Source organism: Leptonychotes weddellii, chromosome 8 (assembly GCF_054177405.1).
Source record: "Leptonychotes weddellii isolate Sample4059 chromosome 8, ASM5417740v2, whole genome shotgun sequence".
NCBI classification, from domain to species: Eukaryota; Metazoa; Chordata; class Mammalia; order Carnivora; family Phocidae; genus Leptonychotes; species Leptonychotes weddellii.
The window spans coordinates 33,112,900-33,135,377 of record NC_138376.1 but is presented as its reverse complement, the minus strand read 5'-3'; the positions used below and the strand labels follow the sequence as shown (position 1 = coordinate 33,135,377).

At 52.0% G+C, this 22,478-nt stretch overlaps 2 protein-coding genes across 6 annotated transcripts in view; one reads left to right on the top strand and one right to left on the bottom strand.

Annotated features, from left to right (window-relative positions):
- Positions 1-9,713, bottom strand: part of TMEM63B (transmembrane protein 63B) — a 19,982-nt gene extending 10,269 nt beyond the window's left edge. Inside the window, exons 1-6 of the mRNA XM_081827557.1 lie at positions 9,593-9,713; positions 3,507-3,689; positions 3,163-3,242; positions 2,884-2,925; positions 1,828-1,918; positions 339-376 (exon numbers count right to left, since the gene is read on the bottom strand). Coding sequence (XP_081683683.1) covers positions 339-376; positions 1,828-1,918; positions 2,884-2,925; positions 3,163-3,242; positions 3,507-3,665 — 410 coding nt within the window. The 5' untranslated portion in view covers positions 3,666-3,689; positions 9,593-9,713. The remainder of the gene's footprint in view (positions 1-338; positions 377-1,827; positions 1,919-2,883; positions 2,926-3,162; positions 3,243-3,506; positions 3,690-9,592) is intronic.
- An 89-nt stretch (positions 9,714-9,802) lies between these two features.
- Positions 9,803-22,181, top strand: MRPL14 (mitochondrial ribosomal protein L14). 5 transcript variants are annotated; one of them, XM_031018957.2, is made up of 4 exons: positions 9,848-9,936; positions 16,344-16,486; positions 19,692-19,770; positions 21,714-22,181. In XM_031018957.2, the coding sequence occupies exons 2-4, from the start codon at positions 16,405-16,407 to the stop codon at positions 22,078-22,080; spliced, it is 528 nt and encodes a 175-aa protein (XP_030874817.1). In that variant the 5' UTR covers positions 9,848-9,936; positions 16,344-16,404; the 3' UTR covers positions 22,081-22,181. The 5 variants fall into 5 exon arrangements, with proteins under 5 accessions (XP_006748056.1, XP_030874819.1, XP_030874817.1 ...); XM_081828344.1 differs by lacking the exon at positions 16,344-16,486 and adding an exon at positions 11,574-11,725 and having other exon boundaries at positions 9,850-9,936; XM_006747993.3 differs by lacking the exon at positions 16,344-16,486 and having other exon boundaries at positions 9,803-9,936.
- Positions 22,182-22,478: the final 297 nt, after the last annotated feature.

The window sequence follows — 22,478 nt, the reverse complement described above, 5'->3', positions numbered from 1 at the left end:
CCCCCCCCCCCCCCCCCCCCCCGCCCCACTGGCTGCACGAGGCTCTGAGGTGGGGGGCTCCAGCCCCTGCCACAGGGGCTCGGAGAGCTGCGGGCAGAGCGGGCCCACCAGGCAGGCGGGCACACGGGAGACTGTGGGGTAAGGTGAGGCCCAGCTCAGGGGACAACAGAGGCCGGGACCCCAGGGCCTGGCCTCCTGGAGTAGGGAGGAGGCTGCTGGCATGGCTGGGAGCGCCAAGGCCCTCAGAGCTGCTGGCCTCTGGATTTTGTAGGGAAGTGACAGGTTCTGAAGCTTCTCTGTTTCTCTCTTTCCTTAGAGTCTGAAGACTGTTCACTTACTTTATCCTGAAGATGGCTGTCAGCCAGGAACAGAAACCCTGCGGGGACAGAGGGCCATCAGTTGGGAGTCCCCACCCCACCAACCCGAACCTCCCTTCCCCCTTGAATCCTACCCACCCCATTCTCGTGATCACCTCTGGGCTGTGGCCCACCTTGGCGCAACTGCCACAACCCCCCAAAGAAAGTAGCACACCCCAGAGGGGGAGAGGGAAGGTGCCAGCCCTCAAAGGAGAAAAGGACCAAGGCCAAACTGGGCTATCTGTGGATGCTCATGCCCAGAGCTGTAGATCCCTGCAAAGAGCCAACGGGGCAGTGCAACCAGGGGAAGGCCTGAAGCTGTGTGGGGTCAGGGTAGGGATGGGTGGGATTCAGGGTTCTAGCAAGGGCACTGGGAACCTCCAGACCTGTAGCTAACAAGAGTCTGCAACATGGCTGCCAACGGCAGAGGGGCGGGCCAAACTGCCCGAGTTCCTGCCGCCTTTCTTCCAGCACACCCCAGAAGACCAGACCCTGGGTCCCTGTGAGCTGCAATCTCCTACCCTCAAGCTCCCAGGCCTGCCTTCAGACAGAGGCTAACCCCACTGACAGCAGGCTGGGGACATACGGGGGAGGGCTAGGCAGAGAGAACCCTCCCCCACCTTCCTTCTAGCAGAAGGGCCAGGCTTAACCCAGGATCGGGGAGAGAGGTGCCTTCCAGCTAAGATGCAGGACTGCTACCCGTTGCCAACATCACCTGAGTCTAGGGACCATCTGGACACCTCTGGGCGGGCAGGGGTGATACCTTTGCTTTGCCACTTACCAGAGTGAGTCCAACTCAGGAGGCTGACTGGCTTCTTCTACTATGGCTGCTACAAGAGCTGCTGTCCCCAGGGCCCCCAGCCCAAGCTGGACAGACCAGGGCCATCCCAGGGCCTAAAGATTAGAGTTCTGTCCAGGACCCTCACGCTGGCAGAACGACAGGGGCCAGGCAGGTAACGCCAGACTGCTGGGCCCGACGTGAATGAGGGTCTGGGGACTGCTGTGAATCACCACGTACATGCCTTGTCTATAGGGGCCTCTGCCACTCAGCTCCAATCCGCAACTGGCCCCACCCAGCCAGGGGCCACCAGCCTGCAATCTCTGAGCAACACAACGAATTCTATGTTTTGCTTGATGGGCCAGAAAGGCCTGTTGTTACTTCTAAAACCCTGCCTAAGGAAAAAGGGGTCCTTGGGATTAATCGGTGGAGACAGGCACAGAGTTCTATGTGGGACAAAGTCTGGGATTCGTGAAGTTAGGTTGGTGCTAGCTTGGGGGTTAGCATGCAGTACAGAGCCAAGAGTTCCAGGTCGGGGTGGCTTTCCTGCGGCTCTTAGACAGGCGTTCCCTTGCTGCGGAGAAGGTCACATTCCATAGGTCCCTGACCCTGTACCACTGGAGGCTAAGGCTGCTGAGCCCCCTGTGCTGGAGGAGGAGCAGCGAGCTAACAGGTCTGGGGGAGGGCACTCACGTTGTCTCTTTGGTCAAAGTCGACGGAGCTGGAGACAGACGTGAGACGCTCATACCGGTCATGACTGTCCCCGTGCATAGCTGAGGCCACACTGGGAGTGGGGAGGTGAGAGATCAGAGAGCCTGGTAAATCTGAGCTCCTGGGGAGCAGGGCTGAATTGGGGGGCTCCCACTCCAGAGCTCCAGGGGCTAGGCAAGGCACAGAAAGCGCAGAGGCTGAAGCGGGGAGGGATGACTGCCTTCCCCCTGCCTCCCTTAAACTCGCCTCTTTCCTTCAGGAGGCCTGGGGGGCACCAGTGCAGGGCAGTGAGGGAAAGGAGGAGGGTGTCTTCATGGTTACCCCCTGGAGGCTGAAGTAAGAACGGGAGCAGGCCCTGCAGTTCTGGAGCTGACCAGCAGGGGACAGGATGGGGGGCAAGAGAGCCAATGTTATGCACAGGGCAACGGGGAGCTGAAGGAAAGGATGGACTAGGAGAGCCCCAGGAGGGCTGGGGGTATCGGGGGCTGAGGGATGTCCCCCAGGTGGGCCCCCCCTTCCCCTTTTCCTGACCCCAGCAGCTTCCGCAACTCCAACGCCAGTCCTATAGACAGAGACCAATGATGTGACCTCAAAGTCCAGACTCAGGGCTCCGTGGGAGGCCCGCCTCCCAGGCCTCCCGAAGGGCTGAGCAGGGAACCCTGAAATATGAAGAACTAGTTGTTAGGGGATGGCAAGCCACCGGTGACACCCAATCTTGTCTCTGTGACCAACAGGTGAGCGTACTGTAAGTTTCCAGGAGGACGGCCCCTCCAGCCCAGCCACCAAGAGGGCAGGGCACACAGGGAGGGGCTTCTCCCAGGCTGAAAGCCATAGTGGGGGATGGAGGGGTGAGGCAGAGACAAGTTGGGGAGCCCCCTGCTCTGCAAAGCACACCGCCTGCGTTAATCCGAAACATGAGCCTGCAGAGGAGAAAACTGCAAAGAGAAACCAGTAACTTGGCAGGAAGAGAAGAGAAGCATGAGAGAAGAAAAGAGAGAGCTGGTTTGGTGGGGATGAGGGGGCAGGTGCCCCACATACTATTCCTGTTCCACTCGCTCCCTCTCCTGCCACCGCCGTCGCCTGGGGAACAGAGAACAGACAGGGTTAACGGGGGAGGGGCGGCGGGGGGGGTCCCCAGGGACTGGCAAAGGACGGAAGCCCATGCCCTCATGTCCCCCACGTCTGCTCTGGGACTGGTCCCTCTTCATCGTCCCAACAAAGGCGGATGAGAGAGGGCTGGCTCTTTCTTACCCCCAAGGAGTGAGTGAGTGAGTGTGTGTGTGTGTATACAAGTAAGGGAGAGTCCCAAAGCCTTACCTGTCTGCATCTGTCACCAAAGCCAGCCGCCCGTAGTCCCAAGCCACCTTCCGGAGGATGGAGAACAAGAACAGCAGTGCCTGAGGGCAGAAGGAATGGTTGGCAAGTGGACAGACTGTCCACACACTGGACTAGCCAGGAGGGCAGGGGCGGAGGGGCCGGGATGACCTTGGCTCAGGTGAACCGTGGGAGGCTAGGCTCGGGCTGGGTGATGCAGACCCCTCCCACAGATAAGCCTGGGGAGTCAGAGTCAGGTGGAGGAGAGGTTAGGGCTGCGGGCGTCAGCTAGCTCTGTACAGGGTGTGGATGCCAAGTGGGGGTGGTGGTGGTGTGTGGGCACTCACAAGGAAGCACATAAAGTCAAGAGCCAGTACGGTGGGGACGCCCCCAAAGGGCAGGCCCTGCAGGACGGTGCTGCGGATTCGGGCGCTGTAGCAGTAGTCCTTGGGGTTGCTGTTGTTGAGGGCCGTGGTGCCCAGAGTGGCCAGCAGGAAGGGCAGCATGGCTGCTACTGCCGCATGGTCCTCCTGGGCAGAGAGCACAGTGGTCAGCGGGGCTTGTTCCTGATGCCCTGCATGGCTCCCAGCCTGAGCACGGGGAGAGGGAGTGAGGGCAGATCATCCGGCAGCCTGGGTGGGTGGAAGCACTGGCTTTCTGAGATAAGGGCCTGGGGAGGGTAGGGTTGAGTCACATGGATTTACCTTCATTGGCTGTAAGGCTGCGACCCCACCCTGGGCCTGGGGAACTTGGCCCAGATCTGGACTGGGGAGACTGGTTTTTCTAAGCTGGAAGTTGTGAGTCTCTAACGTCTGCCTCCCACCACCTCCATATACACACACAAACACTCTACACACACACTCACATGCTTGCTTTCTCTCTCTCTCTCTCTCTCTGTCTCTGGAAACTGAGTATGAGGAAAGATGGGGAGGTCATAGGCCTGAGGATTCAAGGCTGAGAGGTGGGGTCTGGAGGCCAGGGGAGGATGGGTCAGGAGCCAGCTAGCTCATCCTGATCTTCTCTTCCTACCTCTTAGAAAAATGGCGTGGTTTCATTGGCTTAGAGCTTTCAACTCTGTTAATCACCTTCTCAATACAATTGGCTTAAAAAAAAAAAAGAAAAAGAAAAAGAAAAAGATGTTCAGCTTTAGAGCTGGTCCTCTGTGCTCAGAGCAGGGGCCTGAGGATGGGGTCAGAGTGGGAAGTCAGTTAAAAAGCAGGACTTCTGGGTTTGTGTTATCGGCCTGGTCCCAGTCACTACTGCTTGCTCTCATTCCTTTTCCCCTGCCTTGGAAGCAGCTACACCCTCCTTCCCTCCAGCTTCCTCACCTCTCCAATTATCTCAGCACAGGGGTCACCTGAGTGGTGTGAGGACTACAACTCCCAGAGTGCCCTGCTCCTGCCTCCGGAGTAGGGCAGGCTGGGAATGCCAGGCCCTCCAGCTTTTCTATTGGCAAAGGAAGAGAGAGAGTGGGCGGGGGCCTCTCAGCCTGCCCAAGCCCCCTGCAGCCAGGGTACTACCCTCCAGCCCCGATCCCCACCACTGCGGGGTTGTCCAGCCTTCTGTGGATCTGGAGGATGGGGCGGGTGAGGAGGAGGGAAGGGGCAGCCAGCCCGGATACCTGGGTTCTGGGAGTGCCTGGGGACGAAGCCTAGCAGGGCCCTGGGGAGGCTCCTAGGGTAGAGGAGAAGTGTGGCCGTGGCACTGCTGCCCCACCTGCGTCCTACTGGGGGGCCCCTGGGGGCCCCTTCTGCTGACAACACTAAAACTCTGCCTTGGGGGGGGGGGGCTCCCCAGAGAAGAGAAAAAACCAGACAAAGAGAGAGAACAACAAACCTAGAACCGGTGACAATAACTCTGGGAGCAAGCATCCTCCAGCCTCCTGGGTGGACTCAGAGGGTTTCTCCTGCCCACTGATCCCTGGTTTTCCCCAGCCTCTTCCTAACACTTAAATTACAGGACAAGAGGCACCAGCTCTCAGATGGAGGGGGGAGCTGTGGTTGTTTGTATGTTTCACTTGGTCCCAGGGAGTTTCTGAAAAGCCTGTGTTAGGAAGGCTAAGGTAGTACCTGCCTGGTGTGTTATGCCCCCCTCTTCTGTTCCAGCTCAAGTTGCCTTAAAAGAAAACCCCAAACCAAAAAACCCCGAAAACCCCATTAATTCAGTGATTGCAACAGGCACCACTTACCAAGTGCTCACTGTTTCAAGAATAATACATACATGATTTCATTTAACCCTCGACAATCCTGAGTTGGATATTATTGCCATTTTAAGATAAGGGCACAGGGGCCCAGAGAGGTTAAGTAACTTTTCCTAAGTCACACTGCTAATAAAACGATGGGGTTCAAACCTAGGTCAACCTCTTTCTAAAGCTAGAACACTGTTCAGGGCATCATGCTCTTCTGATGTGCCTAGAACAGGACTCTGCAGAACACGGAAGTTTTGCACATGCTCATTAAATGTTCTCCGGCTAGAAAACACCAGAGCACTGTGGGAATATGTATGTTCAGGTGTGCAGACATGTGTTGATGTGTGTGTGTGTGTGTAGGGGGAGGTAGGTGACTGGTCTCTAAGTTGGGGTGTGGGTGTGGGTGTGCCTGGGAGCCTGGGTATGTAAACATAAGGTGCATAGAACCCTGGGGCACCAGGGTTAAAGGGGAGGTTAAAGGTAGGCAGAGGTAGCTTGGGTGTGTGGTAGTTGGGGGCCCTCTGCAGTAGCACCTCCCCCCTTAACTCCCTACTCCAGTGAACTCCAACAATCAAGACAGCCTGTCTCTCTCCCTAACTCCAAGGCTCCACCAGGCCAGAATATAACGGGTACAGGGAGCCTGGGTGGTTCAGTCGGTTGGGCGTCTGCCTTCGGCTCAGGTCATGATCCCAGGGTCCTGAGATCGAGTCCTATGTCCCCATGTCGGGCTCCCTGCTGAGCAGGGAGCCTGCTTCTCCCTCTGCTCCCCCCCCCCCGCCTTGTTCTCTCTCTCACACGCACGCTCTCTCTCTCTCTCAAATAAATAAAATCTTAAAAAAAAAAAACAAAACGAATGTAACGGGTACAAACGCCTGGAGGCCCCCTCCACCAGTCCTCTCCACACCGAAGGAAGGTGGAACATTCCGGGAGCTTTTACATTAAGGGGACCCTGTAGGGTGGGTGAAGGTCCAGGTAGATGCTTAGTAACTGAAATTACCACGTCCATCTGCTGCCTCCCTTTTTCGAGTCACAAAGCACTCTCCCCTCCACAAATGCATTGATCTTACATATCCCCCCCCCCGCACCCCCCCAAGCCCAAGGAAGGCAGGGCACACTTGCTGGACCAGATCACTATCCCCACTTTACAGGGGAGGAAGCAGGGACCCAGGGAGCAGAAGCAACTCACAAGAGGTCACAGGGCAGGTAAAGGGTGGAGCCAGGGCTGGTGGCTCTTTAGGCTGACTGGGTTCCTCTAAGCTCCAAATCGTGGGGGTGGGGTTGCTGGGCTGAACTTCACCTAGGGCAGCTACTCAAAGCTTTTAGTGAGAGCAGCTGGTTGGAGGGAAGAGACTGAGGCAGAATATTTGGGGGGAGGTGTTGGGGGGGCAGTTCATCCACTCAGCCAGCTGTAAACTGGAATTTCTCTAGTCTGACACTGAGGCTTTGGCCGCCAATGGGTAGAGGGTGGCAGAGGATTTTATTTCCAGCTATCTAAAGGTTGTTATTTTACCATTAAGAAGTGGCAGGGGTGGGGGAGTTATCAGTTAAAAAGTTTTTTTCTTCCAGAGTCACTTGGGAAGATTTCTTCGTCTAGGGCCTGGACTCCCAGGAAGGCGGTGTGGTCTGAAGAGAGGAGATGATGTGATGGAGCCCTGCCCTGCTATTATGTAACCCGGGCCTCAGTCTTCCAAACTGTAGCAAAAAGGTATTAATATCCTTGCTCCACCCCTCCCAACTTCACAGGGACAGGCAAAAAAGTATCCACGAGTGAGGATAAAAGCACTAGGAAAAGAATGCATTATCAAATATTCATTTTACTCTGATTTTGTGCCAGGCACTGTTCTAAGTGCTTTACACATGTTAACTTATTTACTCGCCATCCAGACCCTGAGAAGACACTGAGGTGCAGAGAGGGTACATAACTTGCCCAACGTCACACAGCCAGACTGTCATAAATCCAGATATGGACCCATGTAGCCTGGCTTAAGTATATGCTCTTGACCACTGCATTTTGCTGCCCTGGCCCACAGAGGAACCGCTTCCACTGGGGGCCTGGGAGTTGGGGGCTGGGGGCTGCCCGCTACAACTCTGGAGAAAGGCCACATCCTATTGGTGTTTGCCCTCCTTCTTGCCTGTAGCTGCCAGACCCTCCACTCAGACCCTGGGCTTGTGATTTCAGATTCTGGGAGAAGTGTAGAGGACAGGTGACAGAGCCTGGGGGTTAGAAGCTCAGGCTCTAGGATGAGACAGATCTGGCTACTGACCTGGGCAAATTTACTTCACCACCCTGGGCCTCAGTTTCTTCATCTGAAAATGGGAATAGTCATTCAGTTGTGTGGTTGTTTTGAGAACTAAACAAGACGACTTACGTAAAGCTTTTAATAGGGTTCAAGGCACGTGATGGATTCTAAAAAAATTAGCTACTGTTATTAATAAAGTCTGGCATAAAAGGGTTGGTTTAGTGGAGGAAACTGGTAAAAATAAAAATAAAGGAAAACACACTTTAATGGTAAGAGCCCCTCAGTCAGGATGGGCTTCTTGTTTAGACCCAAGGGCTTATATGGCATTTGGGACTCTGCCACTAAGTGGCAGGGAGTGTCCCCAAACTCTTCAAACATACCCAATCCATCTGTAGCAGGCCGGAAAGGTGGGGGTATGGGAGGGTGATGCTATGCCAGGATGGGTCAGAAGTTCAGAGAAGAGAACCTATTATTGATCAACAACCAGGCAGCGTGCCAGGCTCTTTATCTGTGTTATCTATTTGATCCCCCTGATAAATCATTTAAGGAGGTGGTAGTAAACACACTTTTCAATTAAAACTAAGATTCAGACAGGTTAAGTAACTTGTCAAGGTCACACAGCTAAAAAATGGCAGAGCTGGAATTTGAACTGAGGTCTCTAAGATGCTGTTATAATTGGAGAGAACTTGTAGGATGTCCAAAAGGGGGTTAGCCACCCCAGCTGCCTTTAGCTACCCACCACCTGCCTTCTGCCTTGCCACATCCCCACCCACTCACCCATAGGCCAAGACTGAGTTGGGTGAGCCAACAGCAGGCCCTAGCATGTGCCACCTGGAGCAAGCCAGGGCCTGGACCCTCTGGTGCCCTGGAGGACAGTCATGCTGCCAGCATACCAGGGCTGGAAGCCTGGTAGACACTCCACTCCTCTCCTCACAAGCTCCTGGGGGGCAAGACCGAGGGTCCATCCTTAAGAGGGGTTGGGCACAGCCTCATTCTTCCTGGGCCGACCCAGGGCTAGAGTGGTACTGGGTAGAGAAGCTGGGACTCTCCTGCCCCCCAGGGAAGTGGAGTGCTGAGCCGCCAGACCTCCCCCCAGAGGACCCAGGCAGGTGGCAGCACAGAGCCCCAAGGGCAGCGGGCCCCTCTGACCTCTCTCCACTTCCCAAGCGACCTTCTCTTCTGAGGAACAAGGCGCCAAATCTCTGGGACTGTCCTCCCTAGACAGTCAAGGAGGCCAGGAGGGACAAAGCGCGCCCCCTCCCCCCAACAGGGCCTTTGCCCCACTCCTGGTTCCGTGTCTGAATCCTCTCCCCACCGCACCCTCCAACGCAGGCCCGGGCGGCTCATGAATGAACTGCACTGTGTGGGGCGCAAGGAGAGGACACGCTCCTGGGGCCAGTCGCCTCCCCAGCCCGCGACCAGTCCCCAGACGGGCCGGGGGCAGCGGCCGGCTTCATGCCAGCACCCGCGAACCCTGCCCTTGTCCGAGCCCGAACCCCTGCCCCGGGTCGGCTTCTGGGGTACTCAGCCCCGGAAACAGGAGACAAGATAAAAGAGACCGAGGGCACTGGACTTGGCGACCCTGGAATCCAAAACTCGGGGGCGGGGGCGGCAGGTTCCCCACAGCGGCGGCGGGCTGATGGGGGCGCAGCTGGAACCCTGGAGGGACGCGCGGGGGACGCGCACCTGGACCGGGCAGGTGGGAGAAGAGTGGCGCTAGGGGGCCGGGGGCGGGGGTCCCACCCCTCTGGATCTCCCCAGGGGTGGGGACAGACGGCGGGGCACATCTGGACCCTCGGCAGGGTTCGGAGGACTCGCATTTGGCTTAAGATGGTGCGGGGTTGGGAGCAGCGCGCGGCACCACTAGGTCCCGCGGGCCCGGGCACCTCTGGGTCCCGCAGGAGGTTGAAGGGAGGGGACACGCAGCTGAGTCCGGGTTTTCCTTTGGGTGGTGGTAGGATCCTCAAAGAAAAGAGAAGGGGCTGGGGAAGGGTCGCGTACTCACCCCCAGGCGCAGACTCGGCTCCGGCTCGGAGCCCCGGGTTGGGGCGGGGCGGGGCTGGGGGAGGGGGAGGGGGAGTCGCTGGGCGGCTCGAGCTCCGGGCTCCTGCGGCGGCCGCGGCAGTCTGGGGGAGGGGGAACGGGAGGAGGGAGGGGGATGAGGAGGGGGGCGGGGCCGCGCAGGTCCCACCCCCCCACGCCAGCACACGCAAGGCGCGCGCGCACTCTCAGACCGCCGCTCTCCCGGCGGGGTAGGGCGCGCAAGCGCAGTGGAGCGGCCGCGTGGGGGCAGAAGGCGGCGCTGGGCCAGAGAGGCCGGCAGCGGGGTATTCCCGGGCGGCGAGAGCGGTAGGGCAGGGTGGCTGGGGGAATGGGCGTCAAGCTCCTCACTTTTTCTCCGCTGTCTTCCTTCCCTGCAGTTGGGAAGGCGCACTCACCGGGGTGGGTGGGGAGAAGCTGGAGTGGAAGGTTAGTGGGCCCCTTGGGGGCAGAGGGGCGGCCCCTGACCCCGACCCTCCCCTCCCAGTCCCCAAGGGCGGCGGGGTCCCCATTGGTCTCTGCACCCCGCGACCCCCTCCTGCGCTCACCTCCCTTCCCAGAGATGTGGGGCCGGCCTGGGGAGCGGTGGGCTGCGGTCCAGCCTTTGCGAGGAGGCCTCAGCCGGTCACCCTTCCGCGGCTCCTCGAGTTTGTCTTACTTCTCTCGTCTTCCCTTCCCTTTCCCAGCCTGGGTCTTCAAATAACTTTGTGACTCGTTTGCCAGGCGTTTCTGTGGTGTGGAGAGTGCGTCCACTGCTTTCTGTCATGCCAGTGAGTGGCTTCTCCGGCTCCAGGGGGTTCCCAGGTTTCTCATTTCACGAGAGGCTGCATCAGCCAGGACTAAGACTGGAAAAATGAAAAGGGAGGGAAAGAGAGAGACAGACGTGTGTGTGCATACTCCTGTATCGCATCCACACAGATCACAAAGGCACGCAGAGTACCAACTATTCATTGAATTTTGGGTTCCTGGAAGGCTCTCTTCCTTCAGGCTTGAAGAGGGTTGGTCTGGGGACAAAAAGGAAGTATTGCTTTCCATAGTGGGCAGTAAATGAATTTTGCCACCCTAAAAGATTGAATGGATTGAATTTATAAAGAGGGTAACAAAAAGGCATATGGATGGAGCACCCCTGGGTTACTTGGGAAACACTGGGATGCTGGGATATTGGGAGCTACTTAAACCCTGGCTGCTGGACAGAGGAAGGTACTGCCTACCTGGTTGTGTCGGGTTCTTGTGATTGGTCATTGTCTCTGCTGTCTGCTGGCGTTTTAAAGGGTTCATTAGTAGTTTTTGGAATGCAACTGTGAGGTTTGATTTATTGCAGTTCAAACTGAACTCCCATTCAAACAGAGTCCCATTGGTTAGCTGGAATCCAGTTTAGTGGATCATGGCCATCATTTAAAAAAAAAAGATAATCCGAGTGCATTGTACTTAGTAAGACCAAGTATTGTTTCTTGATGCTTGCTTTAGGTATGCATATGTATGTGAATGTGTTAGGTGTTATACCATGTGTGTTTTTTGTGTGTCACAGAAAACTTCGAAATGCATTGGTCTTCCGTATCCTCCTGTTTGCCTTCTTGCCTTCCTCAGTCTGAGTGTTCAGTCATTTAAAATTGTGTACAAGGACTCAGCACACTGGGAACATACAGTAACGAACAGAGTGTGTCTCTTTTTTTTTTTTTTAGGGGAGGTACTGCCCAAGAATAAAGACAGTTTACTCTTCACTCATGGGAATACATGGAATTGAAGAACAAGCGTTTTGTTGGAGTAGGAAGTGGGGTTGGCTTAGTTAGGAAGGATAGAAAGGAGGATGGAGTGAAATTGTCTTTGGTAGACTCCCTGGTGGGAAGAATCGTCGTAGATTTGGATTGTGGGAGTTGTTTTGGGTAGGAGCAAGCAGTTGAGATGAACAAGGATCTGCCCTGTTTCTTTGTTTTTATTTTTCTTAGATGGAATTGTCCATTCAACCCTTAGAGCTTCTTGGATGTATATTTACTATGGAACTTTTCGCATATTGTGTTGATTTTGTGGTTGTAAAGCTGGTGTGATCCATTGCCAATAGCACTTATAATGGAAGTGGATCTCTGAGGATCACTACAAGGTATTTCTTATCTATTACTATTTTTTAGTCTGAACATCTGGGGGATTCCTGGCCTATTTCTGCCTGTGCCTGATTAAGATTACCACATGCTGGGCGCCTGGGTGGCTCAGTTGGTTAAGCGACTGCCTTCGGCTCAGGTCATGATCCCAGGGTCCTGGGATCGAGCCCTGCATCGGGCTCCCTGCTCAGCAGGAAACCTGCTTCTCCCTCTCCCACTCCCCCTGCTTGTGTTCCCTCTCTCACTGTGTCTCTCTCTGTCAAATAAATAAATAAAATCTTTAAGAAAAAAAAAAAGATTACCACATGTTAACAGACAGAAAGAAGAGGGAACTGTTCAAAAAGCCTGAAATGGGGGCGCCTGGCTGGCTCAGTCGTTGAGCGTCTGCCTTTGGCTCGGGTCGTGGTCCCGGGGTCCTGGGATCGAGCCCCGCATCGGGCTCCCTGCTCAGTGGGAAGGCTGCTTCTCCCTCTCCCACTCCCCCTGCTTGTATTCCCTCTCTCGCTGTCTCTCTGTCAAATAAATAAATAAATAATATTTTTAAAAAAAAGCCTGAAATGATAATTGAATCAAACGCACTGTGAAATCCATGAAGAAACAGTGGCCAAAATATTTTATTATTGCTCCTGAATATCAGGGGTAAAAACCTTGGCATGGAGTCCATTTTTCAGGTGGCACTCTGTTTGGCACTGTATGTGATTATTTAGACTCGCCTCAACATTCAGAAACTTAGACGATGTAGGAGTCCCTTTAAGCCTATCTTGTCCCATTTTTGTGTTGGGGGACCCACATAAAATGGATTTTCCTATTGTTTTTGTTACTTGGATAGTTCTTAAGGAAATGGGGGGACTTGGGGCCCCAAAGGTCTCTTTTTGAGGGTCTCCAAAATCAGATTACAAGTTAGCCTTTATTTTAGAGGCTGATGGTTGGTTTTGGGTTATAGCTCACCCTGGTGCGACTGTACATGTGTATGAGCAATGACAACCGGTTTGTAAGAGTGGACTGATTCAGAGTCCAGCAGTGTTGCTCTGGGTCAGATAATACACTTTCTTGTTAAGAAAGGCACCAGGTAGCTTATGTATTAGTGAAACAACTCAGAGTGGGAAAGTCCCTCTGTCAAAAACTAAAAATCATTTGTGTCTTTAGAAAAGAGAAGGAGCACTTCGTCATGTCTACTTTAACCTGTGAAAAACACTTTTAGGAGTGAGGGATCTTTATTTTTATTTATTTATTTTTAAAGATTTTATTTATTTATTTGAGAGAGAGCATGAGCAGGAGGAGGGACAGAGGGAGAGGGAGAAGCAGACTCCCCACTGAGCAAGGAGCCTGAAGTGGAGCTCAATCTCAGGACCCTGGGATCATGACCTGAGCCGAAGGCAGACACTTAACTGACTGAGCCACCCAGGTGCCCCAGGAGTGAGGGATCTTTAAAGACACACCCTTGGTGCTGCCCTGAGAATCAGGGAGTGAGGCTCTTCTCACTGGTCAACATCTGGGAAACAAACTGATTATGCTGCAGACCTGGTCCCTACTGGTTAGTTCAGAGAGGGATTCCCCACTTGAAGACAACCCCTTTCATGCGAAGCCAAAGCATTTTCATTTGCATGCCTCTTTGCTCTTCCCTTGGATGCCTGCTTGACAGAGTTGCTGAGGTCCCAGAGAATGGAGGTGGAAGAGATATGCTTTTCATCAGCAGCATCCTGTCTTGGAGTGCAGGGGCTCCCGTAGGATTTTCCTTTTCTCTTCTGCCCACCTGACAACTCCATAAACCTGGCCCCTTGCCAGTGGCCCAGTAGAGGTACTAATGGGAAGGAAATGTGTATGTGATTAAGTAGAAGTTAACTTTGCCTTGTATGGTTTTCCTGAGTTTGACCATACCTAGATTGTTACAGACTTATTTCTGGGACTGTAGGTGTTTGCACACCTGTGAGGTAAGGATGAAGGGGGAGCAAAGCTAGAATAGATAAAATCCACACATTGAAAAACCAATTTGAATAATTGAGAATTGGCATGTATATTAAGGAACCTCTGTTTTAAATACTTTTGTAACAACGTGGAGCATAAGGTAAATAAATAAACAAGCATGGGACAAGAACCCTGGAAACATTTTATCTTTGTGAATCAAATTGAGAAATGGGGTCCTTGCTGGTGGCCTTGGTAGAAAGAGCCCACTGTGCCATGGAGGGAAGCTTTGCTTATTGATAGTGATGCTGTGAAAACTGACACCTTGGCATGAATCCGATCAGCTTCAGCTTTGGTCCTAGGCTGGGCTGGGTGTAGTGCAGATATTTACTGAAAAGACAGGGGCACCTGGGTGGCTCAGTCAGTGAAGTGTCAGACTCTTGGTTTTGGCTCTAGGTCAAGATCTCAGGGTCCTGGGATTGAGCCCCATATGGGGCTCCGTGCTCAGCGGGAGAGGGGGGTCCTACTTGAGATTCTCTCCCTCTCCCCCTTCCCCTCACTATGCGCATGTACACTCTCTCTAAAAATCTAAATAAATAAATAAATCTTAAAAAAAAAAAAGCTTTTAGGTGGATGGGGGATTGGCTAGATGGGTATTAAAGAGGGCACTTGTGATGAGCACTGGGTGTTGTAAATGATGAATCATTGAATTCTACTCCAGAAACCTATATTGCACTGTATGTTAACTAAGTAAAATTTAATTAAAAAAAAAAGGACAGCTTTTTAATTCCTGAGTTTTATAAGATTTGACAGAGGAGAAAGAGTGCTTACCCTCTGTGTGGTGTGTTTGTTTCTGTGAAGTTTATTAGTGGTTAAAGCAGCCATCTTGTCTGTCTAGGGTGCAATAGAAACAGACTTCTGACTTTGGACAGTCAACAAGTTGCTTAGCATTTTGGACTTCATTTCTTCATCTGCAAAATGGTACTTGATTGAGCCTCCAGAACTATTCAAAACCTTTAGCAGATTCAACCCTTTGCAGACTGTTGCTGTTTATTATTTGTCTATAGGTTTCTGTTGGGTGCTCATGAAGGGAATCATCCAGGGGTGCCTGGTTGGCTCAGTCAGTAGAACATGCAACTTTTGATATCGGAGTTGTGAGTTCGAGTCCCACGTTGGGTGTAGAGATTACTTAAAAAAAAAAGGGAGTCATCCAACAAAATGATCTATGAAAGTACTTCGAGAATTTTAACATGTTCTACTTATGTGAGGTTAAAAAAAAAACAACCCACAAAACTTCCTAAAAGAGACTGTACAATAAAACAGTAATGAGTTTTTAAGCAACAAATAAGAGTACTTACAGGTACAGGAAGATTGGGGTGACACCTGCAGGAGATGGGAGGGCCTATGTCTGCATGATAGGGCAGAGGGCCAGGGAGTGCCTTTTTTGATTCCTGGAAGCTGATAGGCTTCTGCTTTTCCCTGTTTTAATTAAGAAGGACATTTCTAGGGACGCCTGGGTGGCTCAGTCGTTAAGTGTCTGCCTTCGGCTCAGGTCATGATCCCAGGGTCCTGGGATCGAGCCCCACATCGGGCTCCCTGCTCAGCGGGAAGCCTTCTACTCCCTCTCCCACTCCCCCTGCTTGTGTTCTCTCTCTTGCTGTCTCTCTCTCTGTCAAATAAATAAAGTCTTAAAAAAAAAAAAAAAGGACATTTCTATCCTTACCCTAGGTGTTTTTCCTTTTTGTGACTGGGCCCTGCATTTGTATGGCTTTTCTTTTCAGTTACTGACAATGTGCTTTGAACATGGCTTTGTGATTGTGCTGAACTTTTGATTTTTTTTTTTTTTTTTGGTTTGTTTCTTTGGAGCCCATCCTTTTGGGAGGCCTTTAAAATGTACATAACAGGGGCGTCTGGGTGGCTCAGTCGTTGTCTGCCTTCCAGCCCCCACATCGGGCTCCCTGCTCTGCAGGAAGCCTGCTTCTCCCTCTCCCACTTCCCCTGCTTGTGTTCCCTCTCTTGTTGTCTCTTTGTGTCAGATAAATAAATAAAATCTTAAAAAACAAAAACGTACATAAAACGTCAGGCATCTTTAAGATGGAAATAGTTTAGGTGGAAACAATGAATACATATGATACTAAGTATACCATTTTGCTGTTCCTTGCTCAAGTAGTGGTATATTCCTGCTTTCTACAAAGCACCAGAGGTATAGACTCTTTCTGTCTGCTTTTCCAGCTCAGTCTCTGTGCATTAAAATTCATTAAACACGAGTTCCCTGTGTCTAAGGAGGCTTTCCCAAGTCACTAGGAGCCTGAGTGAAGGACACAAGAAAGACCACCAACCCCCCAGCACGGAGGCTCTTTGGAGCTGGAGCATGAATTGCAATTGCAGATTGAATTGTATTCACTTAACAGATACTTAGTAAACTCCATTCATGTGCATTGCACTGAGTCCTCTGAGTGTGCAGCAATGAGCAATGCAGGCCTGGTCCCTGCCCTCACCGAGTGTATTTCCAAGGGGACCTATAAAGTGATGTCGAGTAAAAAGCTCACCTATGTGTCCCTGAAACTTACAGGGCCTTCAGAACAGAAGGGGAGATCTTAAAGCTAAACCAGGATGGAAAATGAGTACAATTCTTGGATTGTATTAAGTAATCTCTTTCTTTCATTCCCTCCCTCCCTCCCCTCCTTCCTTCTCTTGCTTCCCCTTCCCCCTCTCCAGAGAGGTTGTGATTCATACTCTAAACCCGGAGGGCAGTACTTGGTGCTGACCAGGAAGTGGCATGAAAAGCCATCTCTGGCACTGGAGTCTCCAGAGTACCTGGCCTCTGAGTGAGAGTGTTGTGGAGGAGGAAATATCTTTGGGTTAGTTTCCTGTGCAAACACAAGACTCAGAATGACATTGCTTGTGAAACAAAGCATTATGTATATAGACTACTCCAAAGTGAATCAGGGCCTGTGTCTGCTGATGGATTTATGCTGGGAAATAACATCAAGGTCAATCGGAGTTGCTTTGAAGTAAATTGCTGCCTCCATTACTCTGGCCTGATCCAAGCCAGTAATTTAGTGGTGGGATGAGGTGATTTTCCACAACGGGTACTGTAGGCACCAGGCCCAAGAGATGATTCCAGGGGCTTGTAAACCTGGCATGGGCTAATCCTCCCATGACTGGCACCGTGGTTCTCCTAAAGCATGTTTGCATGTGATGTCCTGGTTCCTGATGCGCAGATAAGAGCTCTGCATCGTCTGGCTTTCCTTCTGTGTAGAGCCATGGGTGAGGGGAATCTGTTCTTCTGTTGGTTACCTCATTTATTTTATTCAACAAATATTCTTTGCATTCCTACTCTTTCAATAGCTGCTGGGGTCTTTTGCTGGGATGGGAGTGGAGGGGACCACAGTTGTTTTTTTTTTTTTTTTTAAGAAATAAGGGACATGGGACGCCTGGGTGGCTCAGTTGATTAAGCATCTGCCTTCAACTCAGGTCATGACCCCCGGGTCCTGGGATCAAGCCCCGCATCAGGCTCCTTGCTCAGCAGGGAGCCTGCTGCTCCCCCTGCTGTGCTCTCTCTCTCTGTCAAATAAATAAAATCTTTAAAAAAAAAAAAAAGAAAGAGGGGCGCCTGGGTGGCTCAGTTGGTTAAGCGACTGCCTTCGGCTCAGGTCATGATCCTGGAGTCCCGGGATCGAGTCCCGCATCGGGCTCCCTGCTCAGCGGGGAGTCTGCTTCTCCCTCTGACCCTCCCCCCTCTCGTGTGCTCTCTCTCTCATTCTCTCTCTCAAATAAATAAATAAAATCTTTAAAAAAAAAAGAAAGAAGGGACATGTATATAGTAAGTGAATATATTTGATTCTTTTGTGCTTTTATGTTCATGGGAATGCTTACTGCTGTCCATTTGATGTCTTAAGTCCTTTGGGTGTGGAGGTCACCATCAGATCCACTAAAGAGCTAGTGAAAAGTCTGGATTGGATTGGACCTCGTCTTGTGAAAATGGAAGTACCCCCTGGAGATGTGAATGTATTACTCCTGTGTCTGAGGGCAGTACACATCATCCTCGTGATCTGAGTCTCTGTGATTTCTGAATTCTGGTGTGAGTTCAAGTGCCATGTTACCAAGACCTCTGGCTCCTGAGTTTTGGAGAATGAGTAGCTAGAACTAGAATGTGAAGGGTTATCAGCCTTATCTGAAGACAAGTATCCAAATGCATGCAGTTGCCAGAGTTTGGATAGTGAACGTTGGAGCTGTGAGAATTCCTCTGGCACGGGATCCCCAGATGTCCTCAGTGTGCAGGAGGGGGTAGCAAGTGATGCTGCAGTTTTGCCCGAGGCTTACTGGGGGAGATGTGTTGGGCGCTGGCTCAGATTTAGCCAGGCAGAGACGGGCATAGGTTGTGGGGGTGGCTTGTGAACGAGGCACGGAGAGGAGGTTTAGGTTTGGGTTTGTGCCCAGGCTGCCCAGCAGATTTTAGAGAGGTGCCTTGAATCGTGGGTTTGTTGTACCCAAGTCGGGAAAGTTCTGGGAAGCCCCCAGCACTTCGGCAGCCCTTGGCTAACATAAGTGTTATTGAAGAAGAGGTGCAGTGTGGAGAGGCAGGGTGTTGCAGTTCTCAGGAGAGGGAATGTGAGTGGGTGGTGCTGGGCTAATCTTGAGGGTTCTGTGGAGGAGCTGAGGAGCCTCTTTTCTCCCCAGGAATGAGAAAAAGGGCCTGCCAGCATCAGATGGGAAAGCTTGGCTGAAATCAGAGGTCACTGCAGCCTGGACCAGACGGACTGCTTTTCAGAGCCCTTTTTTTTTTTTTTTTAAGATTTTATTTTATTTTTTGACAGAGAGAGCAAGAGAGGGAGCACAAGCAGGGGGAGTGGGAGAGGGAGAAGCAGGCTTCCCGTGGAGCAGGGAGCCCGACGTGGGGCTCGATCCCAGGACCCTGGGATCATGACCTGAGCCAAAGGCAGACGCTTAACGACTGAGCCACCCAGGCGCCCTGGAAAAATACTAATATTTAAAGTTAAACCGTGTTAGCTGTTGAGTAAGAGCGTGGGTTCAGGAAGCTCTTGGCTGTGTGACCGTGGGCGAATTCTTTCACCTTGCTGGTTAGAGAATTACTCCTCATGTGTAAAGTGAGCCTAACACTAAGGCCTGTTTCGGAGAGGTTTTTGTGAGGCTTAAATGAGATGGTACCGTAAGGTACTTGTCTGGTCTTTCTCAGCAGATTTCTCCATGAGGCCCTCTGCAGCCAAACGCGGGGCTAGAGCAGGCGTGTCTTGCGGCTGGCATTGCCTCTTGGCTGTAGGGTTTTCTTCAGCCTGCCCCTAAGTGATGCCTGGGTGTTGTGGGCCTCTGGGGTTGCTGTATTTGTTGGTGCTAGCCAGCCGCAGGGTTGGGGTTCTGCAAGTTGGAGGCCCTGGTGTTGGGTCGGTGTTTGTTCTTCTGTCTTCAACTTGCTTTCCCAAATTCCGCTTTCAGCTATGGTGGGGGGCAGGTAGTTTTTCTGTGTATATTGTTGTTGGGGAGACTGACCCAAATAGAGGCTTTGGTCAGTGGCTTGGCAGGAGTATCCTTTGGCTCTACTTGGCTAGCCCTGAGCTACCCAGGTGTTCTGGTGCTTATATTTGGGGAAAGGTGACATGGTGACAAGACAATGTGGCAGTTGCTCAGGTAATCTACCTGCAGGGGGTAGAAGCTCTGGTTTCAGGAGGCACTCGGCACTAGCGTGCAGGCTTTCCTCTCTGGAAGACTTGGGGAGGGGTCACTGGTTGGGTGTATACCAGAGGATTCCTGCTTTCTTCCTGCCTGTGGAAATGATGTAAGCAGGAAGGCATCTCTGTGCTCTTGTATTATAGCAAGAACTGCTGTGGGCCATCCAGCTCTCTGACCCCAGTTAGAATATGAATCAGCAAAACTGTAGCTGGAGTTCCATCTAATCATCTGCGAGTCTTTTAACCACTGAGATTTATATTTAGTGACTAATGATCTTATGCTAGAAGTACCATCTCCCACACAAGTCCCCGGCAGGCTGGCTCTGAGTAAGGACACTGACTTAGAAATAAACCTTTTCCCCCTCTTTTCCTGCAGGATTTGCCATGGCTTTCTGTGCTGGGCTCTGGGGCCCCTTCACCCATGCAAGCAGAGCGCTCAGCCAGCGCAGTTTCAGGTAACTTTCCCATTTGGTTCTTAGAGCTGTGTCTCTGAGTGAGCCTCCCATCAGGGCTGGGTGTTATGCGACTAGAAAGGGAGTTGGAACTCACAGAGGTGGGCTTGGCATCTGGGAAAGCTGAACGGGCCAGAGCAGCTGGGGTTTGGTAAGAGGATTGGTAAGGACGTGACCTTGCTGTTGGAGGTGGGGTAGGGAATGGCCGACAGTAGAGGAAACTTCAGTCCTTGCCGGATTCTTGCAGTGACTCCAACATCTCTCGACCCTGTCATCCCCCCAGTGCGGGAAAACCTTCTCTTTTAAAAACAGAATCTCTTTTTAAAATGTTACATGTGTATTACCAAAACTCAGGCGTGGTAGAAGTGTGACAGCCTCACCTCCTTTTAGACGCCAAGCCGGGACACAGAGCACGGGGTGCGTTATTATTGGCAGACATGCCTCCTGGCCCCATTCGTGCACTCACTCCCTGGCATTTACTGAGCACTGCGCCTGGGGTTGCTCATAGATGAATAAGAATCACTTCCTGTCCTCAAAGAGTCTTCACAGTTGGCCACAGGAGCAAGCTTGGAAACAAATAGCTCAGAGGAGATGTGACCAGTATAATAACAGGGGTTTGTAGGGTGCTTTGGATGGCTTGAGACGGGCTGCTAACAGAGGAGGGGGAAGGGGGCGCAGAGGCAGCCTTCGCAGAAGGGAAGTGGGAGCAGGCCCCGGCCGGGCCTCCAGGGGGTGGGGGCTCAGTGGTAAGAGATTGTGGCCCTCAGACGGCAGGTAAGTGGGGGCCAGGTTGTCGACAGTGTAGACAGTGCTGGACCACTGAACAGTTCTAAGGGGAGTGTTCTCAGCTTTATGTTCTAAAAGAGAGCCCCTGGCTGGCAACGTGAGGCACACGGAACCAGTTCGGACACTAATGTAACAGTCTTGGTGTAAGAGAGAAAGCTGCCAAACTGAGGAAGTGTTGGTGGGGGTGGAGGGAGAGGACAGAGGGGCTTCATGGCTAGTGTCAATAGGGCTTGGCAGCCGGGGTGCTGATGGAGAGAGGCTTGCAGTGTGGGAGCTGGAGGAGCCATTGTCTAAGTAAGAACTGCAGCAGCATGGGGAGGTGTGTGAGGGGGGTGATGAGGTCAGTGTGGGACCTAGTGAGTCTGCGGTATCATTGGGACATGTGGGGAGCATGGCCAGAATACAGGAGGGAAGTAAGGCTGGAGGTGGAATTTACTAGTTGGAAGCAAAGGGAATCAATAAAATTGCCCCAGAGTAGGCATGTGGAATACGAGGGGAGAGCCTAGGGTTACCCTGGAGAATGTAGCACTTAAGGTGCTGGCATCAGGAAGATAGAAATCCCACTGTTATCAGACGCTTAATAATAGCTTATCTGCCTTTAATAGGTACACTTTAAAAAAAATTCCATTCTAGTGGGGAAAAATGCACTGAGACAAAAGATCGTTACCTTGACTTATTTCTGGTTTCTTCTTTTATGTCAGGGGACTCCCTTAGCAAGCCTACTCACTCATATCGTCTGGCTCCCAGCAACACATAGACGGGAAGTTTGGGAATCAGTGTATTCTGGGGGAGCAGGCTTTACAGGCTAGGCTGTAGGTGAGGCCTGGCCCGTAAAATAGTCCCTTAATTCTCAGAGTTCTTTTGCATACCAAAGGCTTTCAGTTAGGCTGCCATGAAGTTCGTTGTAACAGAAAATTGGGTTCTATTTAAAACCCCTCCAAATCGAGATGTTGACCCAGCAGCAGAAGCTTTTGACTGTGAGGAAACTGTCTTGGGCACAGAGAAGTCTTCGCAAGCATCTGACTTTCTGTCAGGGCCCTGGGTTTTGCTCTGTTCAGTGCGTTGTTGCTAACGTGTGATGTCTCCCAGGCCTTGTCCTCAGAGGCCTCTGCACCCTGACCAGGAGAGATACAGACCTCAGACTTTTTTTCTTTCCCCAGCACCACCGGGAGCCTCAGTGCAATTCAGAAGATGACGCGGGTCCGTGTGGTGGACAACAGTGCCCTGGGGAATACCCCATACCATCGCCCTCCTCGTTGCATCCACGTCTATAACAAGAACGGGGTGGGCAAGGTGGGCGACCGGATACTGCTGGCCATCAAGGGACAGAAGAAAAAGGCACTCATTGTGGGGCATCGCATGCCCGGTCCCCGGATGACCCCCAGGTTTGACTCCAACAATGTGGTCCTCATTGAGGACAATGGGAACCCTGTGGGGACCCGAATTAAGACACCCATCCCCACCAGCCTACGCCAGAGGGAAGGTGAATTTTCCAAGGTCCTGGCCATTGCTCAGAACTTTGTGTGATCAGGCCTCAGGCCGCTGGCTGCGGTGGGACTCATGGGAGGGAACTTGGGGCCCCATGGCTGGGGAACAGTGTCCTGTGAAAAAATAAACCTTTTCATGTATGTTTCCTCCTGAGCTTTTTGGGATGTGGTCATGAGGTAAGTGGCACCGAAGCAGTTAAAAGGTGGCCTAGCCTTGTCTGGTCACACCGATGGCATGAGGTAGCCTATGAGCTCATCCAGGATTATCAAGCTCTGGAAAATGGAGGTACAAACCAAATTCGTAATGTACAGTTGGACTCTGTCACTTTCTCACCAGGCAAGCTTTTTTATTTATTTTAATTTTTTTTTGCCATTCAGAATATCCTCTTTCTGTGTTGGAGGGCTCGAGATATTAAATGGTTATGAAGATTGCAGGTT

Excerpts from the sequence above, each read along its gene's own strand:
- MRPL14 (XM_031018957.2), top strand. The coding sequence starts at position 16,405 with ATGAAAAGCCATCTCTGGCACTGGAGTCTCCAGAGTACCTGGCCTCTG. Across the intron at positions 16,487-19,691 it reads GGAGGAGGAAATATCTTTGG|GATTTGCCATGGCTTTCTGT; the intron begins GTTAGTTTCCTG and ends CTTTTCCTGCAG. Across the intron at positions 19,771-21,713 it reads CTCAGCCAGCGCAGTTTCAG|CACCACCGGGAGCCTCAGTG; the intron begins GTAACTTTCCCA and ends TTCTTTCCCCAG.